Source organism: Tachyglossus aculeatus (assembly GCF_015852505.1).
Source record: "Tachyglossus aculeatus isolate mTacAcu1 chromosome 12 unlocalized genomic scaffold, mTacAcu1.pri SUPER_6_unloc_1, whole genome shotgun sequence".
NCBI lineage: Eukaryota > Metazoa > Chordata > Mammalia > Monotremata > Tachyglossidae > Tachyglossus > Tachyglossus aculeatus.
Genome location: NW_024044828.1, coordinates 7,543,129 through 7,564,055, shown reverse-complemented (window position 1 = coordinate 7,564,055; position 20,927 = coordinate 7,543,129). Strand labels below are relative to the sequence as shown.

Below are 20,927 nucleotides of genomic sequence, written 5' to 3'. Positions count from 1 at the left end.
ATTGAAAGAGCTTTTATTTCTTTGGGTTAAATCACAGATTGTCAATCAATCCATAGTATTTACTATCTACTCCTTGCAGAGTATTATTGCAGAGTACGCGAGATTGCAGTAGAAGACAAAAATCTCTGCCCAAGCGTGTTTAAAATCTAAATTAGCTTATATTTATTTGGTAAAAGAAGATTATCAGCCTGCATTTGTACCAAGGATAGTTCGGAAAATCAAAACTTTGGACTCCGAACAGTAGTTATGTGAAGTCATCAACAATTTAAATAAGTATACTTTCTAATACAGCTCTTTCCTAATAACAGCAATATGTAAGTTAAAGCCAAAAGTGAATTCAATTTACTGTTTGGCTGGGATATCCTACTTAGGAAAAATCTTATCTCAAGAACTAGGAGTGATTTAAGTGATTTTTTTCCTCCTTAATTATTCCTTGATAAAGTACGCCTCTTTTAAGATGATGAAATTTGAATTAACACCATCTTGACTTTCTCTTTCTAGATATTGCTTGTCTCCAACGGAGGGAAGTTTATGAAAAAGACTCTGATTGGTGAAGCTTATATCTGGCTTGATAAATTGGATTTGAGGAAAAGAATTGTGAACTGGCACAAACTCTTGGTCAGTCCTACTCAAACACATTGAAGGCATGTGCCTGTTTAGGGCAAGGAAACTTATCAGTCTGCTATGGTTAGCACCCTATCAAAACTTTACTTCGGTACTGTTGTGTTTAACTAGAAAATAAAATAGGAAAAGGGTGCAATGGTGCAACACAGAATACTTTTACAGCCTTATCAATTGTCGTTGCTGAAAAATGCCCAAAGACCAGGCCTCAAACATAAAGTTTGGGTGTTTCTGAGATAATGATGTTCTGTGAAGTTGGAGTTTTTATGGACCGCTAAGAAAATAACTGTGAAGGAAATATTGAATGTTTAAGGTAGGGATATTTGTACAAGTTTGTCTGCTACCTGGCAGCAGAGGTTCAGAGAATAATGGGATTTTCAGTGCAATACACAGAAGACGTTTTATTCAAAAGCACTTGAGTAAAAGCAAAGACTGACTTTCCAAATATTTCTTAAGTGTAAAAATTGTCCTTCTATACCTTAAGCTCTGCAATCATTTACTGGTGAGATGATACTGGAGGATTCACATTACAGAATCCCTGCTGAGTGGAAACATAAAAGGAAAAAAAAGAAAAGGAAAGGAAAGTTATCTTAGAGATTGGGCTCCTAGGGATTCCATTTTGTTTCTGCATGTAGCAATGGGGCTAAAAAGCATGGTTCTTCAATCAGAGAAGACGAAAGCACATTAATGAAATTCTACCCCATATAGGTTGAAATAGTTTGTTCTGCAGCTAGGTCAGGGTGGAAATGCAATGGAATGAGATAAAATAAATGGCATTTATCTTGCAAAGGAAGCTATGGTTTTTCAGACTAGGATTATTGCCTCAAAAGCTTTAGGATTTACACTGCATTGTAAAATATTTTTTTTTAAGACTTCATCCAACCATATAGGAAAATAACCTGTAGGTACTAGAAACCCTATATTTAATGTGGTGTATTCTAGGAAGCTTGACAGTATCTTTGTGGAATCTCAGACCAATGAAACGTGACCCTCCTTCCTCTAAAACAACAACAACAAAAATTATCTTACCTATATAATTTATATTCATGGGTGTATTTCAAGAGTTATCAAAATTCCCCTTCTGGTAAACGATTGTAGATAGTTCCCTTCAAATGGATGTTAGAATATATCTGTGTTTTTAAAATAGAATTAAGTTTCCAGGCTATAAACATTGGATTTGGTGGAAAATCCTTTCTAGTTGAGTCTAGCCAATCTCTAACTTCTTTCATTATCAGATGAAAAATAAAATCACTCTGATCATGTTTAAAATCAATCAAAATGAAAATGGGGATCAATTTAATTTTAAACTTTGAAGATGCAAAATATCATTCATGTAAAGCTACATGGGTTGATTATTGCTCTTGCTACAGGATCATTTGTTTTTAATATTTAGAAAGTACAAATTGATCAAGGACTGAGCTGCTCTGAAAGAGATGCTTAATTCATCCTACAGAAGATTTTTAAAATAATGCTTCCTCCTAGTTTCATTAAGCAGATCACATCATATGTCCCATAATCCAGGCTGGTATATATGAGGTAAAATGCATTCACATCTCTTTCTAACAAAGGTAACTATTATCACATAAGAAGACAAAGCTAAAATCGTTTCAAGTGAGTTTTTTTCCATTCTTTTTTTTTTTTTTGGTTTCTTTCACCCATTTGAAGAGTGGGAAATGGAAAATACAATCAGATGGATGATAAGGGGAGCCACAATTAAAGCAATCCAGTCTTCATTCACAGTATTTAGCTTTTTTCCTCACTCCATTTGTCCCCTTCAACCAGTGAATTTAAGGGCTAACTAAGCACACATCTTATCACAACCCTGCAAGGCTTGTAACCAATGAAAGATTACAGGTCCATTTGAGTAGAGTATGAGTCACAGGGAATACTGAAATTTTGAATCCGTGTGTTTTTCATCGAAACCCAAGCACCCTATAAATTTAGCCTTTTGAAACTAGAGGTCCTAAGCAAATGTATAGCACCCAAGATCAATTGCCTGGACATATTACTTATAAAGAACATATATTATTTATTGAAAGAAAAAAACATTTACTGCCACCTTCTTCCCCTAATGAAACTCTAAGTATCCACTGTTTGTTTTTTTCCATAGTGGCATAGAAAAAAGAAAAATGTAACTTCCAAAGCCATTTGTAAAATGGGACTTATGGAAAAATCACCTGAAATTTTGATATTGTTAAGAATTTATTTCTAATAAGCAAGGCATGGTGGCTGTTTCCATGGAAATCTTCAGCAGATGCTAGCTCTTCCTAGATCAGTTATGAGGAAACTTGTCATCCTTATTTGCAAAAGTACATTTGTCAACCTTCCTTCTGATACAGAATACTTCTGCTACTTTCCCTTAGAAGGCTCAGTCTTAGGACAAAGTTGAAACTATTTGGCATTATACTCTGGCCCCATGTTTTTTTTTTAATTAATTCCCAGGAGTGATCAAACATCTCACTTGAGGTGCATTCTCCTGAGTAAGGTCAGATGATCACCAGAGAATTGCCCTCCCACCTACTCTGCCCATCAGTTAAAAAAAGTATACCTGGGGCTGAGGCATCAACACTATGAAACTAGACAGAGTTTAACTTTAGTACATGGCCTCTTATATGTCCACATCAATTCAGAGATAATAAGATGGTTTTTAAGTCTGCCAAGTCTATATTTGACCAAACGTATAGGGTGTGCTGAAATTATTCTATGCAACATGGATTCACATTTGAGTGCATTTCTTTTAAATGATGCTAACAGCCCTTTTTAAACAACACAGTTTCACTTTCAACCAAAAATAAGATTCAGCATTTTTACATATATTTTTCAGAATATGTCTGTCTACATTTTTTGGCATCTGATCTTAATCTTGGGGCCGGATTACAGGGAAATGTCAACAGAACTTGTGATTTCTGAATTATTTTATATTAGATTGATATATTCCATCACTCCTTTCTGAATGTGTATGTTATCCATGTACAATAGCAAAGGAATTTTTCTTTTTTCCCCACAAGCCCACTGAGTTAACAGAGATTGAAGTTGCCCCTTGGTTCAAGGCCTTGTGCAGTGGAAATAAGGTGAAATAAGTAGCAGTAAAAGCACAGTGTGAGTGTTTACACATGACTGGGATATATAACATAGTTAATCTTATTCATGTAGACAGCAGCAAGAAGTTGTTTTACCCTGGTTCTGCAATAGGGTCAGGAGTTTCTATGGTGAATGTGAACTAGTTATTTACAATTACAGTTTAAAGGGATAGTATCCAAGGCAGAATGAAGGGATGAAATCTGCTTCTTTAATATTACCCACATTTTTTACATTAAATTAATCTCATTAAATAAAGCCATTCACAATATCAACTGTTAATTTTGTGAATTCACATATATTAAAAAAATTGTCATCTTGTGGGGAGTACTGTAGCTGGTAACCAGCTGATATTGATACTTATACAGGGATGTTGATGGTGTGATAATGAAATAAATAAGCACCTATTATTAAAAAGCTATTGTGCCCAATTGAATAGAAATTATTTGACCGCTGTTTAGTATCATGAAGATATCATAAAGATGTTTATAGTATTTTTTTACTTTATTTAAATCATAATTGACAATATTTTTAAGTACTTATTTTCATTGCTACAGTGTCTAATATCCCAAATTCTGCCAACTTTATCTATATCTGTATATACATATGTGTATAGCAGAATGAATTGCATCTGTGTTAAACATAAAACTGAAATGGAAATGTGAGAAAGCTCAATGAAAGTATCCAGCTAATAAGGCTGTTTATTTCAAATGACTAGATGCCTTTAATGGCTGATTTGAACAAATACGTAAAATGGATACTCTCTCTTTAAATTATAAGAGGCATTTTGATGTTTTGTGTATGTTCTGTTTCATTCTTTAAAATAAATGAGTTACTGGGGATTAAAAAAAATCAATTAAAAAAATCATTAACTAATAGTAGTGATTTGAGAAAGCAGTTTCTTAATTTGTTACCCTGTAAATAGGTATACATTTTGTAAGACAGATAAGTTTGAATTATTAATTCCGTCTGGCATTCCGCATGTGAATGTGAATATCATTTTTGACTGTATCTGTATATCTGTTCAGTGCCGTGCTCAGGTGTTCTACAATGACCAAGTCATGTGTGTGCTGTCATCCTATCTAAAAAGTGTACAGCATACCTCATGTTCAGAAAGATTTCACTTCCCCATACAAAAAATTCATTTTAAAAAAAGTAGTCCTTGGAGAAAATGTCATGTTTCTAAATTGAATGTCGCATGCAGTGATGGTAGTTTGTTAATATCTTTTTTGTATTATGATTTTTATTTTGCCTCCAAATTATCTCTGGAAGACATATTTAAATATTTGTTCTAAAACTTGTATAAATTGAAATGAAAATACACGAGAATTGTATAAAGAAAATACTTGTAAATCTGTCTCAGTTTTCATTCTATGTAAAAATCCATGTCATGGTTTTGTGATTGTATACAAGATGTATCTTGAAACTTATGCAAATTGTGCTGTAAAAAGGCTGTTTACCCCAGTCTGACTAATAAATATTGAAAATTCCATCCTCGTTCTTTTCTTCAGTGAATGCCTCACCTTTACTTGAAATAGCACAGTGTTAAATCCCATCCAGAAGAATAAATCCAGTATCCCTTTCTTGGGTACTGACAACCCTGTTTGCAAGCTCACCATTTTTTTACCCTCATAGATTGCATAAACCCCTCCACTTTCCCTTTGTAAACCTATGGCAATTCACTAACCCCTTTTCCATGGGCCTTTTCCCTAAAGATATAATAATGATGGCATTTATTAAGCGCTTACTATGTGCAAAGCACTGTTCTAAGTGCTGGGGAGGTTACAAGGTGATCAAGTTGTCCCATGGGGGACTCACGGTTTTCATCCCCATTTTACAGATGAGGTAACTGAGTCACAGAGAAGTTAAGTGACTTGCCCAAAGTCACACAGCTGGCAATTAGCAGAGCTGGGATTTGAACCCATGATCTCTGACTCCAAAGTCCGTGCTCTTTCAACTGAGCCATGCTGCTAAATATATGCCATTCTGGGAGCTGGTGTTATCTCCCACAGATAATAATAATAATAATAATAATAATAATAGTATTTGTTAAGCACTTACTATGTGCAAAGCACTTTTCTAAGCCCTGGGGGATACAGGGGGATCAGGTTGTCCCATGTGGAGCTCACAGTCTTAATCCCCATTTTACAGATGAGGTAACTGAGGCACAGAGAAGTTAAGTGACTTGCCCAAAGTCACAAAACTGACAAGTGGCAATACAGGATTAGAACCCCATGACCTCTGACTCCCAAGCCCGGGCTCTTTCCACGGAGCCACACAGATCAGCAGCTACCCAAGAGGTCTCTTTGTACACACCTGGAAGCAACTTACTGAAACCCATAAATATGAGTGCATTTGGCCCATGAGGTAACTTGATTCTCAGGGGAGAATGGTCACCTAGTTAAGGTTGCCCATTCACATATTGGAGCATATAATTATTACTATTATATTATAATTATAATAATATTTAAGTACTTACAATGTGCCAGGCACTGTACTAAGTGCTGGGCTGTGTGCAAGCAAATCGATTTGTTCACAGTCCCTCTTCCATGTAGCGCTCACAGTCTCAACTCCTATTTTACAGATGGAGGTAAACTGATGCACAGAGAAGCAAAGTGACTTGCCCAACGTCACACAGCAGAAAAGTGGAGGTCACACAGAAGACAAGTGGCAAAGGCAAGATTAGAACACATGACCTTCTGATTCATTCATTCCTTCACATTTATTGAGCACTTACTGTGTGCAGAGTACTGTACTAAGTGCTTAATAATGATGTCATTTGTTAAGTACTTACTTTGTGCCAAGAACTGTTCTAAGCACTGGGGTAGGTACAAGGTAATCAGGGTCTTCCATGCCTTCATCCCCATTTTACAGATGAGGGAGCAGAGACACAGAGAAGTTAAGTGACTTGCCAAAGTCACACAGCTGACAAGTGGCAGAGTCAGGATTAGAACCCACAACCTCTGACTCTCAAGCCCGGGTTTTTTCCACTAAGCCTCCCAGGCCCATGCTCTTTCCACTATGTCACACTGCTTCTCCAGCAAAATGGGTTCAATTTTTCTAGCATGTAACACTGGGAGAAACATTAATAAGATTCTCTAATCAGGGAAACAATAAGAAGCCTCTGAAATTCTTTCCACTGGCTAGTCGTATTCTTTAGCAGATTTTCATTTCAGTGCTTTGTGTTCTTGTCACAATTTAAGTTGGGGTCTAACATGGACATAAATAGCAACTATTTTTCCCTCCTCGGTTAGGGTCTGACTCCAGTAAAGCTGATGAGACTCTCATGAAGGGTCTGTGTCCATTAGACATGGATCCTGAAGGCCCTGACCAGTTCGAGTCATCACAGACCTGTGGACACTAAGGAAAGGCATATATAATCCCTCCTATTCCTCAACTAGTTTTCCTGGGACCACTGCAACTTTCTGGGCGTCCTAGTCTAATCTAGACCACCGGGCCTTAGTTAAAGTCAAACATTTACACTGTCTACTTCCTTAGTTACTCTGGAGATAAACCAGAAGCCTACTGACACACTAAAGTGATTCACAGGGAACCCTCTAGACTGTAAACTTATTGAGGGGTGGGACCATGTCTACCAACTCTCTTGTGTGCTCTCAAGTGTTTAGTACAGTGCCCTGAACACAGTAAGCACTTAATAAATACCTTTGATGATGATGATGAACCGCAGAGCCAGAAACAGTTAAACCTATCATCACAATTCCTGCCACTCATAATGACATCAACAAAAGAATCATTTGTCACGATACAGGTAAGAGACAAGAAGCACAGTATTTTTGATACAAATCTTAAATTTTGTTACTTAAAATGAACAAAACAGCTTCCTGTGCATCTGCAAAATTATATTATTGTTTAATGAAAACATTTATTCCAGGTACAAAATAATTATGATTTGTGAAAACATCATATAACTCATCAATCAATTCATGACATTGAGTGCTAACTGGGTGCCGAGGACTGTACTAAGTCTTCAGTAGTGTTTGTTAAGTGTTTTGCTCTAGACTGGTGAACTAGTTGTGGGCAGGGAATGTGTCTGTTACGTTTTATCCTCCCAAGCACTTCTGCACATAGTAAACACTCAGTAAATATGATTGACTGACCCATTTTCTGTGTGCAGACCACTAAAGTGATTGGGAACATTTAATAGTGAAAGATACAATCCCTGTCCTTGAGGGGCTTACAATCTAATGAGAGAGACAGGAAAACACAAAAAATGTATTTCTTAGCAGTACCTAGATAAAGTGTCCTGTAAGAATGATTTTCATGTGGGAAAACAAATCTACCCCAACTGTAATTCTCAATGTCACATCCTACATTTAAGAGTGTTTATGGATGATTCTGCATTTAATTTTGGTCTCTAGAACACTGTACTAATGAAAGAAGCATTGCATTATGTTTTTTTTACTTGGAAATTATCATTTCCTTCCATGCAACAACAGAAATTCAATGTTATGAAAGTACTCCCTCTACCCCAGAATGAATACCACTCTTAGCCAGAAGATGGTGGTAAAGCTCTTTGGAAAAAATATTCAAGATAAAACCAGTAAAACTACATCGGGAAAAAAGTTAGACCTGAATTAGAAAAATGGCTAAGGTTTCAACCCTTTCTGAGATTTTTCTTCAAAATGAATAATTTAAACAAGCTTTATAAATCTTTGAAAAAGCAATAAAAATTGAGAAGTTGACACAGTCTTGGATTTTTTTTGGCATTTTTGCCTATTCACAAAACAAAATGTGTGGGCAAAGTAAATTGAATTAGAAAGCGATTAGCCACTTGTATCCCCTGCCAAATCAATCATATCTATTAAGCACTGTACTGTTTGAGAGAGTACAAATTAACAGAGTTGGTAGATGTGTTCCCTGCCCACCAGGATCTTACAGTCTAGAGTGGGAGGCAAATAGTAAAATAAATTACAGATATGGATAAAAGTGCTGTGGGGGTGAGGCTGGGGTGAATAAAGGATACAAATCCATGTGCAGAGGAGATGCAGAAGGGAGAGAGAGTAGGGGAAATGTGGGTTTAGCTGGGGAAGGCCTCTTGGAGGAGATATGATTTTAATCATGGAGAGTGATTGTCTGTCAAATACGAAGGGTGGGAGGGGAGAGTTCCAGGCCAGAGGCAAGATTTGGATGAGGGGATCAGAGGTGAGATAGATGAGATCAAAGTACAATTGTAGGTTGTCATTAGAGGAGTGAAGTGAGTATGCTGTGTTGTAGTAGAAAATCAGAGTGGTAAGGCAGGAGGCTTTGTCATCAATAGTAAAGGTTTCTGACTGAAGAACTATCTAGGACACCCATTGTGGTGGAGGGGCTCAGAAGGAATCTTAAAAATAAAAATCAGTGGCTGACAAAGGTAATAAAGATGGGGAAGCAGCGTCGGGTCTGGGAGTCAGTACGTCACGGGTTTTAATCTTGGCTCTGCCACTTGTCTGCTGTGTGACTTTGGGCAAGTCACTTCACTTCTCTGTGCCTCAGTTACCTCATCTATAAAATGAGAATTAGGACTGTGAGCCCCATGTGGGACATGGACTCTGTCCAACCTGATTTGCTTGTACCCACCCCAGTGCTTAGTTCAATGCCTGGCACAGAGTAAGCACTTTACAAATACCATAATTATTGTTATTATTATTATCATTATTTCAGGGGCTTCTGAGAGAAGCAGCATGGACTGGTGGAAAGGCAAATAATAATGATGATGGTATTTGTTAAGCGCTTACTATGTGCAAAGCACAGTTCTAAGCACTGGGAGGATACAATCAGGTCGTCCCACATGGGGTTTACAGTCTTAATCCCCATTTTACAGATGAGGGAACTGAGGCCCAGAGAAGTTAAGTGACTTGCCCAAAGTCACACAGCTGACAATTGGTGGAGCTGGGATTTGAACCCGTGACCTCTGACTCCAAAGCCTGGGTAATGGAATATTGTCGCCCCTTATCCTCCTCTCACCCCAAGTGGATCATCCATAGGCCCTCCAACCTCTGTGGCAGCTCCTGAGGAAGATGCTTTCTCATGGGCTCTCACTATCAGACCCTCCCTCGTTTTATTCCCCAACTCCTGTTCCTAATAGGGTCACAGTTGATCCGAAGGGGATTCCATTAAGTGATAAGTTAAAAACTCAGAGGTGCCAATGATAATCGTTCAAGCTCAAAGCCGTCACCATTACTTGCAATTGCCTCTGGATTTTATTGAATTGTATTTTTTGCATAGCAATTAAAAAAGACTTGATATTTTCATTTCGTTTACTTCCACTGTGCTTCATTTGCACTTCAAGAGATGGAGGAGATTTTGGTTGAGGGGAGGAAGGGGCGCAGAGGAGGTTTTCCTGGAATAAGGGCTGAACATCCGGCCCTTGATATTTAAATTATTTCGGCTTTATGGTGTTGATCTACCAGTTCATGCCACTAGGTGGAACTAAAGATTATGATTTCCCTGAACTGTGGATTAAAGAAACACTCTCAGAGTTAGAGCATTGAATCAGTTCCTGAGTGCCAAGCACAATACCAGCACTGCAAAATATTTGCACACTCTGCCTCACAATTGCAGCTTCGTAGAATTAGAGGCTTCAGGAAGGCCCTCTTAATAAATGTTGCCAACTTGTACTTCCCAAGCGCTTAGTACAGTGCTCTGCACACAGTAAGTGCTCAATAAATACGATTGAATGCATGAATAAATGAAACTAAACCCTCTCACTGCCTGCTCTCAGATCCTACCTGGCCTATTCAAGAGATCTGCCCTCCAAAGAGCACTCTGCCTTGAGAGAGCTGAGAAACACCCTCTGCATCTAAGCCTTACTTTTCAGGATATAGAAATGTGGATATTCATTCATTCATTCGATCAAATATTCATTCATTCAAATATTCAGTATTTATTGAGCACTTAATGTGTGCCGAGCACTGTACTAAGCGCTTGGGAAGTACAAGTTGGCATCATATAGAGACGGTCCCTACCCAACAGTGGGCTCACAGTCTAGAAGGGGGAGACAGAAAACAAAACAAAACAAAACATATTGGCAAAATAAAATAAATAGAATAAATATGTACAAATAAAATAAATAAATAAATCGAGTAATAAATACGTTCAAACATATATACATATATACAGGTGCTGTGGGGAGGGGAAGGAGGTAAGGCGGGGGAGAGGAAGGAGGGGGCCCAGTCTGGGAAGGCCTCCTGGAGGAGGTGAGCTCTCAGTAGGGCTTTGAAGGGAGGAAGAGAGCTAGCTTGGCGGATGTGTGGAGGGAGGGCATTCCAGGCCAGGGGGAGGACGTGGGTTGGGGGTCGACGGGGACAGGCGAGAACGAGGCACGGTGAGGAGATTAGCGGCAGAGGAGCGGAGGGTGCGGGCTGCGCTTTCGGCTTGGTCAAATCCCATGGGCCTGTCCAGGTATGCTGAAAGCTGTTTTTCCAAGTAGCTGTCAATCTTCTCCTCTGCGGTCCAGCGGGGAGGGAAAACATTCTGGATACTGGAGGGGAAAGACAGGGAGCCAAGTATTGCAATCTCTATTCATTCAATACTTTTTATTGAGCTCCCTCTGTGTGCAAAGCAGTGTAATGGGCACTTGGGAGAATGCAAAATAAGCTAAAACATGCCTGCCTTCAAGGAGTAGAATGGGATACAGGCAAGCCCATTTAAATTGTTAGAGAGAGTGGGAGCAGGAGGAAGACAATCTGATTAACTTGTATCTACCCCAGGATTTAGTACAGTACCTAGCTGCTTGGAGAAGCAGCGTGGCTCAGTGGAAAGAGCACAGGCTTTGGAGTCAGAGATCATAGATTTGAATCCCGGCTCCGCCACATGTCTGCTGTGTGACCTTGGGTAAGTCACTTAACTTCTCTGAGCTTTAATTACCTCATCTGTAAAATGGGGATTAAGACTGTGAGCCCCACATGGGACAACCTCATTACCTTGTTTCCCCTCCCCAGCGCTTAGAACAGTGCTTTGCACCTAGTAAGCACTTAACAAATGCCATTATTATTATATTATTATTATTACCTGGCAGATAGTAAGCACTTAACAAATACCATTAAAAAAAAGAGTGGAGATGTTGGAGTTCTATTTCAATCCTGGGGATTAAGGCATCAACGTGCTTCCCAAAAGCAGCATGGCCTAGGGCAAAGAGCATGAGCCTGGGAGTCAGAGGACTTGGATTCTAACCCCTGCTCTGCCACCTGTTACGTGACCTTGGGCAAATCAGTTGGCTTCTCTATGTTTCAGTCCCTCATCTGTAAAATGAGGATTAAGTCCAACTCCCACTTTATTTAGACTCTGAGCCCCATGTGAAACAGGGACTGTGTCCAACCTGATTATCTTGTACCTACTATCTCAAATATACCCCAGATGAGGTAGCTGAGGCACAGAGAAGTTAAGTGACTTGCCCAAAGTCACACAGCTGACAATTGGGGGAGCTGGGATTTGAACCCATGACCTCTGACTCCAAAGCCCATGCTCTCTTCCACTGATCCATGCTGCTTCTCATCCACATCGTCTATGTCATGAGCATGGATCTGTATCCACTAAGCGCTTGATTATCATCATCAATTGTATTTATTGAGCGCTTACTGTGTGCAGAGCACTGTACTAAGTGCTTGGGAAGTACAAGTTGGCAACATATAGAGACAGTCCCTACCCAACAGTGGGCTCACAGTCTAAAAGGGGGATATAAGCTTGATATTCACCTGACACCTCCAGGCAGTCAATTATATTTGGTAAGTGATTACTGTATACAGAGTATTGTACTAAGCATTTAGGAGAATATAGGAGCGTGGCTCAGTGGAAAGAGCCTGGGCTTTGGAGTCAGAGGTCATGGGTTCGAATCCCAACTCCACCACATGTCTGCTGTGTGATCTTGGGCAAGTCACTTAACTTCTCTGGGCCTCAGTTACCTCATCTGTAGAATGGGGATTAAGACTGTGAGCTCCCGTGAGACAACCTGATCACCCTGTATCCTTCCCAGCGCTTAGAACAGTGCTTTGCACATAATAAGTGCTTAACAAATGCCAATTATTATTATTATTATAACAATATAATAGACACATTCCCTGCCCAAAAAGAGCTTAGTTCATTCATTCATTCTTTCAATCATGTTTTTTAAGTGCTTACTGTGTGCAGAGCACTGTACTAAGTTCTTGGGAAAGCACAATTACTTCTGGAATAACGTTTTACCTCCTGAACGATTATGGAGCCACAAATGTATTTTGGTAATGAAATGCAAAATATGCCAAAATAATTGAGTCTTAACAGATATTACTATGGAGAAAGAATTCCCTAGCTGAGAAGCAGCATGGCTTAGTGGATAGAGCACAGAGCACAGGAAGTCAGAGGGACCTGGGTTCTAATTCCGATTCTGCCACTTTGTTGTGTGACCTTTGGCCAATCACTTTACTTATGTTGCCAACTTGTACTTCCCAAGCGCTTAGTACAGTGCTCTGCACACAGTAAGCACTCAATAAATACGATTGATTGATTGATTGATTGATTCTCTGTGTCTCAGTTACTTCATTTGTAAAATGGGGATTAAGACTGTGAGTCCCACGTGGGACAGGGATATGCCCAACCCAATTTATTTCTATCTACCCCAGTGCTTAGTACAGTGCCTGGTACATAATAAGCATTTAATACCACAATTATTATCATTTATTATGTGTGCTAAATTCCATATATGGCTCTATGAATTACAAGGTCTGTACTGAACAGATTTTCACTGGAGGTGATTAATGATTCCTTGGTTCCTTTGGTCTCTTTTAGAATATATTTATCCAACAGTTAAAATTTCTAAAGATGACTCTGGTCATTCCTCATTTCTTCTTTATTTCATTTCCAAATAGCCCATAGTGTTGGTCCTTCTGATTCCCAGGCCCCTGCTCTATCCACTGCTCCATACTGCTTGTCTAAACAGGCTCACAGTCTTGGTAGGAGGGAGCACAGGTATTTATGCCCCATTTTACAGCTGTGGAAACTGAGGACCAGAGAAGTTAAGTCAGCAGGTAAGTGGCAGAGCTGGAGTTAACACTCATTTGACTCCCAGACCAGTGCTTCCTGCTATGCCATGTTAACACTTTGTAGGCATGCAATAAATACTATTGACTGGTTTGAAAGACTGCATTGGAGGCTATTGTAAGATAGTACATAATACTAATCCCTTGGATTTGTAAACTGTCTTTCTTCTAAATAGGCTAAAGACTAGGTAACTAGGGTCTTCATGAGCAGGGATCTGGAATTCAATATTCCTTAATTTCTTTGACTTTGCTGTTGACACTCTCATCCTAATTTTACAATGCTTTGCTATTGACTTGCTTTACTATCCATGATGTCTCAATAGCAATTGACAGCCTCCTCAATCAGTCAATGGTATTGAGCAATTTACTGTGTGCAGAGCATGATGCTAAGCACTTGGGAGAGTCCAATATAACAGGTAGACCTGAACCCTGACCTCAAGGAGTTTACAATCAGAATGAATATCAACCTAGAAAGATACTTGAGGTTACATATTTATATACCCCTATTCACTTATGACCCATTTCCTGAAAGAATCATGTCTAGGGTCTAAATTAACGATCTAAGGATCTGTAACAGATTTTGTATGGCACCAGCCTGGTGTTTCTACCAGGTGATTCAGTCACAGCAGGTGGCTTCTAAAATCCCAGCAGATTTAAAGTAAATAACAGGGGATAATGAGCTGTCAGGCCACAGTCCAAATGAATAAGAAAAGGAATTGCAACACTGAACTCTCCTCATGGAGTCTTAGGGTTCACCATCCAAGAGGAAGAGGGTTAAGAGGTAGTCTTAGCTTTGCATCATTAAAAAGGGCCAAAAGAAAAACATTACCCAAACATTCCCAAATACCTAAATCAGCAACAAAAAAGCCTGAAAGGGCCCCTCATTCATGTGAAAATGATGAGTGCCTAATGGATTGTAATAAGTCATTTTTCAGGGAAATTATCACTGAAGAGCCCAGAAGATGATCACAAGGGAAGGGTTGGTTGTTCAGGTACCATGATAATTTGAGGAGAGGCTAGAATCAATGTCTGCATTAGCAGCTGGTGAAGTCACATAGTGAAAATTCTTCTTCGAAATGTATCCTTACTTATATGGGATAATTATATAAAAAAACTCGAAAATAAAACTTTATTGAATGAAAACAACAATTATCAATTAAATGCATATCCCTGAGTCATTAAGTAGACAAGAGATTCTTTTACAGTTGAATCAAAATCGGGTTTTTTTTTCAGTTATTGGCTGGAAGTCATTCTGAGCAGAACTTTTATTCTTAATGGTGCTTCCTTTTGGCATCATAAAATAATCAAGGATTTTTCCATTGCTTTACAGAAGGGTTCTGGTGAAACTAGTATTAGATAGTAATTTCCGGAGAAGAGAGAAGTCCAGCAAAATGGCAGCTGACTGATCAAGGAGGATTTTTTTTAAGGCATTTGTTAAGCATTTACTTTTAGCCAGTCACTGTACTAAATAATGAGATAGATACAAGATAATCAGGTTGGATACAGTCCATGTCTCACATGGGGCTCACAGTCTTAATTTCCATTTTATAGATGAGGTAACAGAGACACATAGAAATTGTGACTTGCCTAAAATCACACAGCATACACGTGGCAGAGCTGGGAATAGAACCCAGGTGTTCTGACTTTCAGGACTTGTGCTCTTTCCATTAGGCCATGCTGTTTCTCAAGTATACATTGAGGATTAAATCAGCATAGAGATACAGTAGAGTTTTGTCTCAGCTGGAACAAAGGAGGCTGTAACCAGCTTGTATGTGGTAAAGACGAAACTGCAGGAAAAGAAGTGGAGGTATATAACCCATCTCAGAAGTTTGACTGGCAATGAAAGCAGGGAGATAAGAAGATAGCTGTGAGTACAGTAGAATCAAGATGACATTTTTTAATTGTGGAAGATATTTGAACATGGTAGAGAGCCAGGAGTCAAACTTCATTTACTGAGTGATTAGAGATAACTACTAGGGAGAGAGGGAGGATGGGACAAATGCTTTAAAAGTTCAGAGTCACAGGTAGAGATGGTAAACTTTGAAAACAGGTGAGAGACCTCATTTTAAAAAAAATGACTGGGGAGGATGTTGAAGAGGGGATGTGGTTGTGGAGATAAATGGACAGGATTTGGGGGAACACATGCCTGATGGCTTCTTTAAAGTAGGTTTGCTAGGTCTTTGGGATCAAAGAGGCATAAGAGGGAGGACTGTTTCGGTACCCAGGTCTAGACTAATTGTGTGTGGCAGTGGATATGGAAGTCAGTGAAGGAAGATAATAAGGTTGATTGGAAGAAAGGGCAGGTATCTAACTTTGGGCTGGTGAAAGTGAAATTGAAGTGGTTGAAGTGGGCATGATGCATGGGCTTCTGCCAAATGTAATTCTTAGTATGAGGGTAACAGTAGAGGAAATCAACTGTGGAGGTGAACCAATGACATGAGGACTAGATTTCGTTGGAGGTATTTGCTATTAAATGAAAACTTTTTCATCACTTCAGTTAAAGTGTTAGCATAAGCGGTGTGTGTGTGAGTTCATTCATTAATCTTCATGGGACTTCGGGGCTTGGCCCATGTCCTCCCCCTGGCCTGGAATGCCCTCCCTCCGCACATCCACCAAGCTAACTTTCTTCCTCCTTTCAAAGCCCTACTGAAAACTCACCTCCTCCAGGAGGCCTTTCCAGACTGAGCCCCCTTTTTCCTCTCCTCTTCCCCATTCCCCCGCCCTACCTTCTTCCCCTCCCCACAGCACTTGTATATATGTTTGTACAGATTTATTACTCTATTTTACTTGCACATATCTACTGTTCTATTTTGTTAATGATGTGTATCTAGCTTTACTTCCATTTAATCTGACGACTTGACACCTGTCCACATGTTTTGTTTTGTTGTCTGTCTCTCCCTTCTAGACTGTTAATCCATTGTTGGGTAGGGACCCTCTCCATATGTTGCCAACTTGTACTTCCCAAGCACTTAGTACAGTGCTCTGCACACAGTAAGTGCTCAATAAATACGATTGAATGAATGAATGGAAGAGTGACTGTTAGCTGAGTACTTAACAATGAGTGATGAAGGAAAGGATGATATCTTGTTACCCTGAAGCATAGTTTAAATTGCATTCTTAATGGAAGGCTGTGATTTCAGCTCAAAATTCCTTTTTTCAAATTTTTGTGGAGATGACTCTGGCTCGTCAATATTTAAAACTCACTAAGCAGTTTTCAGGGAGTTAAAATTTCTGTTCTTTATATAGCACAGTGGCTAACAGATTTTATGATTTGATCCTGTAGTCTCACTGTAACTGACTTTATTTCCTCAGGCCTAGTTTCCAAACAGTTGTGGTCTTTTACAATAAATTTTAAATGTGATATGAGCTTAAAATTTCAAATGGGTAGTGCTGTTTTGATCCCATCTGGGTAAAATGATTTTTTAAAAAACCAGAACACACATTCAAGCAGAAATATTAGCAGTCAAATTGTCCTTCAATTTGAAGATTATTTTATAGTTTAATTGCCACATTTTATATTTCCATTTCATCATTCATTATATAATGTGTGATCTGATTGCCTACTCATTTATACGGGAAGTTCCCTCCCTGAATTACATATACAGTTTAAGAGAAATCTTGGGTGAAGGAAATTTGATGTAACGCTTCTAATGAATAATACTAAAAAACTCTACAATAACCAGAGATAATGCCTATCCAGTTATGGGAAATTCTAGTACCCCAAACTCTGTGTATGCTGAAACATAAATGTGAGTGAATTAAGGATCTTAAAGCTGACTTGAGAGATCTTGCTCAGAAATAGGATAGTTTGCAATATTATCTAGCACATAGAATCTGACTAAACAATTTTCTTTAAAGCTGTACATCAAGACATTTATGTAGCTATTTGATATAGAAACTTTTTAGAAACTGAACAGAAAATTGACCTAACATTCCCTGAAGAGTTGAAAAATATTTTCTTGCAAGGACTTGAAAGTCAATATAAGAAATATGTCTACAGAGATGAATAGATTTGTGTGGAGGTTTCCCTGATTTATTAAATGAGCACTTCCTTTTTTTTCATCTATACCTATGTTGGTTACTTTAGTGAAATATTGACTTTTTTAGGGAGTAAAAATAACAATTTATGGGAGAGTCATGTCAATGCCCCAAATCCTTATATATTTTGGTTTGGGTAATTGTTCGGGCCAGTCATCCCTAGAATTCCTCTTGGGGAGCTGCTCCCCCTGCAATTTTTAGAAATAGATCCATCACTTTCCTAGTGCCCTCAAAACGAGCAAACAAAAAAAAAACCTTCACTACATCTGATGTATTTCATTGGATTTATAGGGAATCTCTCCATTTTTCTCTTCTAATTACCCTATTTATAGATTTCAAATGTTGTCACATACAGTAGAGCCATAAAAGACTCCATACCCAGTGCATGCTGAGATGAAGAACAATGGCTGATTGCTTCCAAGGGGTTTAGCTTCCAAAATGTATGACACTGCAGAAAGGAACTGTGTCCTGTTAAGAGATCTCTCTCCTGCAGCACTCGGAGGTACTGTATTTGTGCCAGTTTACTTCAAAGAGACATTCTTTTTTACTCCTTTTCTGTTTGCTAACAACCTTCAAGCACTACATTTGCATAAAGACACCACAGTATGCTGATTTTTTAATTAAGGTTTCCAACTCTCATTGAGTTGAGAGTTAATTTAAAATATTAAAGCGATGCTGAACTTTAAAATAAAATTAATAAAGGAGAGATTTGGGATGAGTAGCTATGGTTAATGGATACTTGGCAGACACTTTATATGAAAACAAACTTTAAATGACTCAATCCTGGACAAATGCTTTTGTTTACTTCATATTAGCACACATATTAAGTAGGAACACAATGTTTGTGCAATCACCATGCTGTTTCCTTTCCCTGAAAAGCCCCCAGACTGACAAATGAGGAGTTATGAAGTGGTGGGGAATGAGTGGGGCAGAAGACAATAGACGAGGTATGGAGAAGCAGCGTGGCTCAGTGGAAAGAGCCCGGGCTTTGGAGTCAGAGGTCATGGGTTCAAATCTCGGCTCTGCCACTTGTCAGCTGTATGACTTTGGGCACATCACTTAACTTTTCTGGGCCTCAGTTCCCTCATCTGTAAAATGGAATTAAGACTGTGAGCCCCATGTGGGACAACCTGATCACTGTGTAACCTCTCCAGCACTTAGAACAGTGCTATGCACATAGTAAGTGCTTAACAAATACCATCATTATCTTAGAGGACTTGAAACTAGGGCTCCGAAGAGGCTGGTCCCAATGCTATGGAGCCAAACTGGGTTGGTGTAAATCATAAAATATCAAACTGAGCAAGAGAGTCTAGACCTGGATTAGAGCACCTCATCTTTAGAGAAGCAGCATGGCTCAGTGGAAAGAGCCCAGGCTTGGGAGTCAGAGGTCATGGGTTCTAATCCTGGCTTCACCACATGTCTGCTGTGTGACCTTGGACAAGTCATTTAACTTCTCTGAGTCTGTTACCTCATCTGTAAAATGGGGATTAAGACTGTGAGCCCCACGTGGGACAACCTGATCCGTATCCCCCCAGCGCTTAGAACAATGCTTTGCACATAGTAAGTGCTTAACAAATGCCATCATTATTATTATTATTTAGTCTTCTTCAGTCTTCCATTTTTGTGGCTATTTTGGGACCAGAATGCTGGGTTTCTGTTGGGGGTTTCCTTTCTTTCCTATCTTCTCTTTCTTTATTTCTTCCTTCTCTCTCTCTCTTCTCTAAAATACCACTGTATCAACTGAACCTCTAAGAAAACACTTCACATGTGGAATACCATATTGAGTTACATTATTGCTGCCACCATATAATTATGCCAGCCAGTGGAGGAAACCAAGATGATCTCTTGTATCACAAATGGTAGATTCCAATAGCCAAAGAAGAAACAGAAGGATGAGAGCTTGACAAAGCAGGTGGAGGTAATTAATTTGACTGCTGCCGGCCAGAGAAGGAGCAAACATGACAGCAGCTGTGGGTAGTTATTTCATTAAGACTGCCCAGCCAGAGTATCCAGGAATGTAGGAACAGAGACAATGCAGGACTGAGAAGAGTAATTCATTTAAACATTTATTGAGTGTTTGCTGTGTGTAGAGCACTGTACTAAGCACTTGGGATAGTTCAACATAGTACTTAGCGTATACAATATACTTGGGAGAGGTCAAGATAAGAGAACCAGTTTGGCTCTGCCATTTATTTGCTGTGTGATCTTGGGCAAATCATTTCTCTGTGCCTCAGTTTCCCAATCTATAAAATGGGGATTAAATCCTCTTCTCTTCAACTCAGACTGTGAAGCCTACATGGGGAGGGATTGTGTCCAAGCTGATTATCTTGCATATACTCATGTGGCTCACAGTCTAATGGGAAGGGAGACTAGATATTGAATCCCCATTTTACAGAAGAGGAAATTCAGGCCCAGAAAGGTTAAATGGCTCATCCAAGGTCACACAGCAGGCAAGTGGCAAAGACAGGATAAGAATCCAGGTCCTCTGAATCCAGGCCTGTGCTCTTTCCACTACGCTTCTCTACTATAGAAGTGATACGGAAAAAGTTAATAATCAGCCAGAACTTTCAAATACATTGGTAAATTTTAAAAAATTAATTCTGTGGTGGATGATTTTTTTTGTCAATCATATCATCAAATAAATGGGAAACCATTAATCCATTCATTCAATTGTATTTATTGAGCACTTACTGTGTGCAGAGCACTGTACTAAATGCTTAGGAAGTACAAGTTGGCTACATATAGAGACGGTCCCTACCCAACAACAAGAAAAACTCTTCCCAAGTCAAATGCTGGGGCTTATTAGTTGTCCTCAGTAAGGGTCAACTCATTTAATAGTATAGTACTAAAAAAAGCATAATATTTGTAGTAAAACATCTATTTATCACTTCTGGAGGGCATAACCCCTTTTATGAGGGTTGTAGAACTAGTCCATATCTTCTAGATAGCATCACCATGTCGTATTTATCTTCAGATGGGTTCAAAAAGCCAACCAAAACCAGTAACACATTAATGAACATAGATTTATTAATTCTCATAATCACCACATGAGCTATCAAATTATCTTCAACTGGGTGACTTTTCAGAACTCATGCTCATAAAATAGGCTTTTTTCCCGTAACTTCTAAACTTCCAGTCTAGTATTTTGGCAACTTGACTATATTTCTTCCTGACAGA

At 39.0% G+C, this 20,927-nt stretch overlaps 1 protein-coding gene across 4 annotated transcripts in view; it reads left to right on the top strand.

Annotated features, from left to right (window-relative positions):
• PCLO (piccolo presynaptic cytomatrix protein) overlaps positions 1 to 5,191 on the top strand; it is a 299,418-nt gene extending 294,227 nt beyond the window's left edge. For all 4 annotated transcript variants that reach the window (XM_038741414.1, XM_038741412.1, XM_038741411.1 and 1 more), the window contains one exon: positions 502 to 5,191. In XM_038741414.1, coding sequence (XP_038597342.1) covers positions 502 to 642 — 141 coding nt within the window. In that variant the 3' untranslated portion in view covers positions 643 to 5,191. The remainder of the gene's footprint in view (positions 1 to 501) is intronic.
• Positions 5,192 to 20,927: the final 15,736 nt, after the last annotated feature.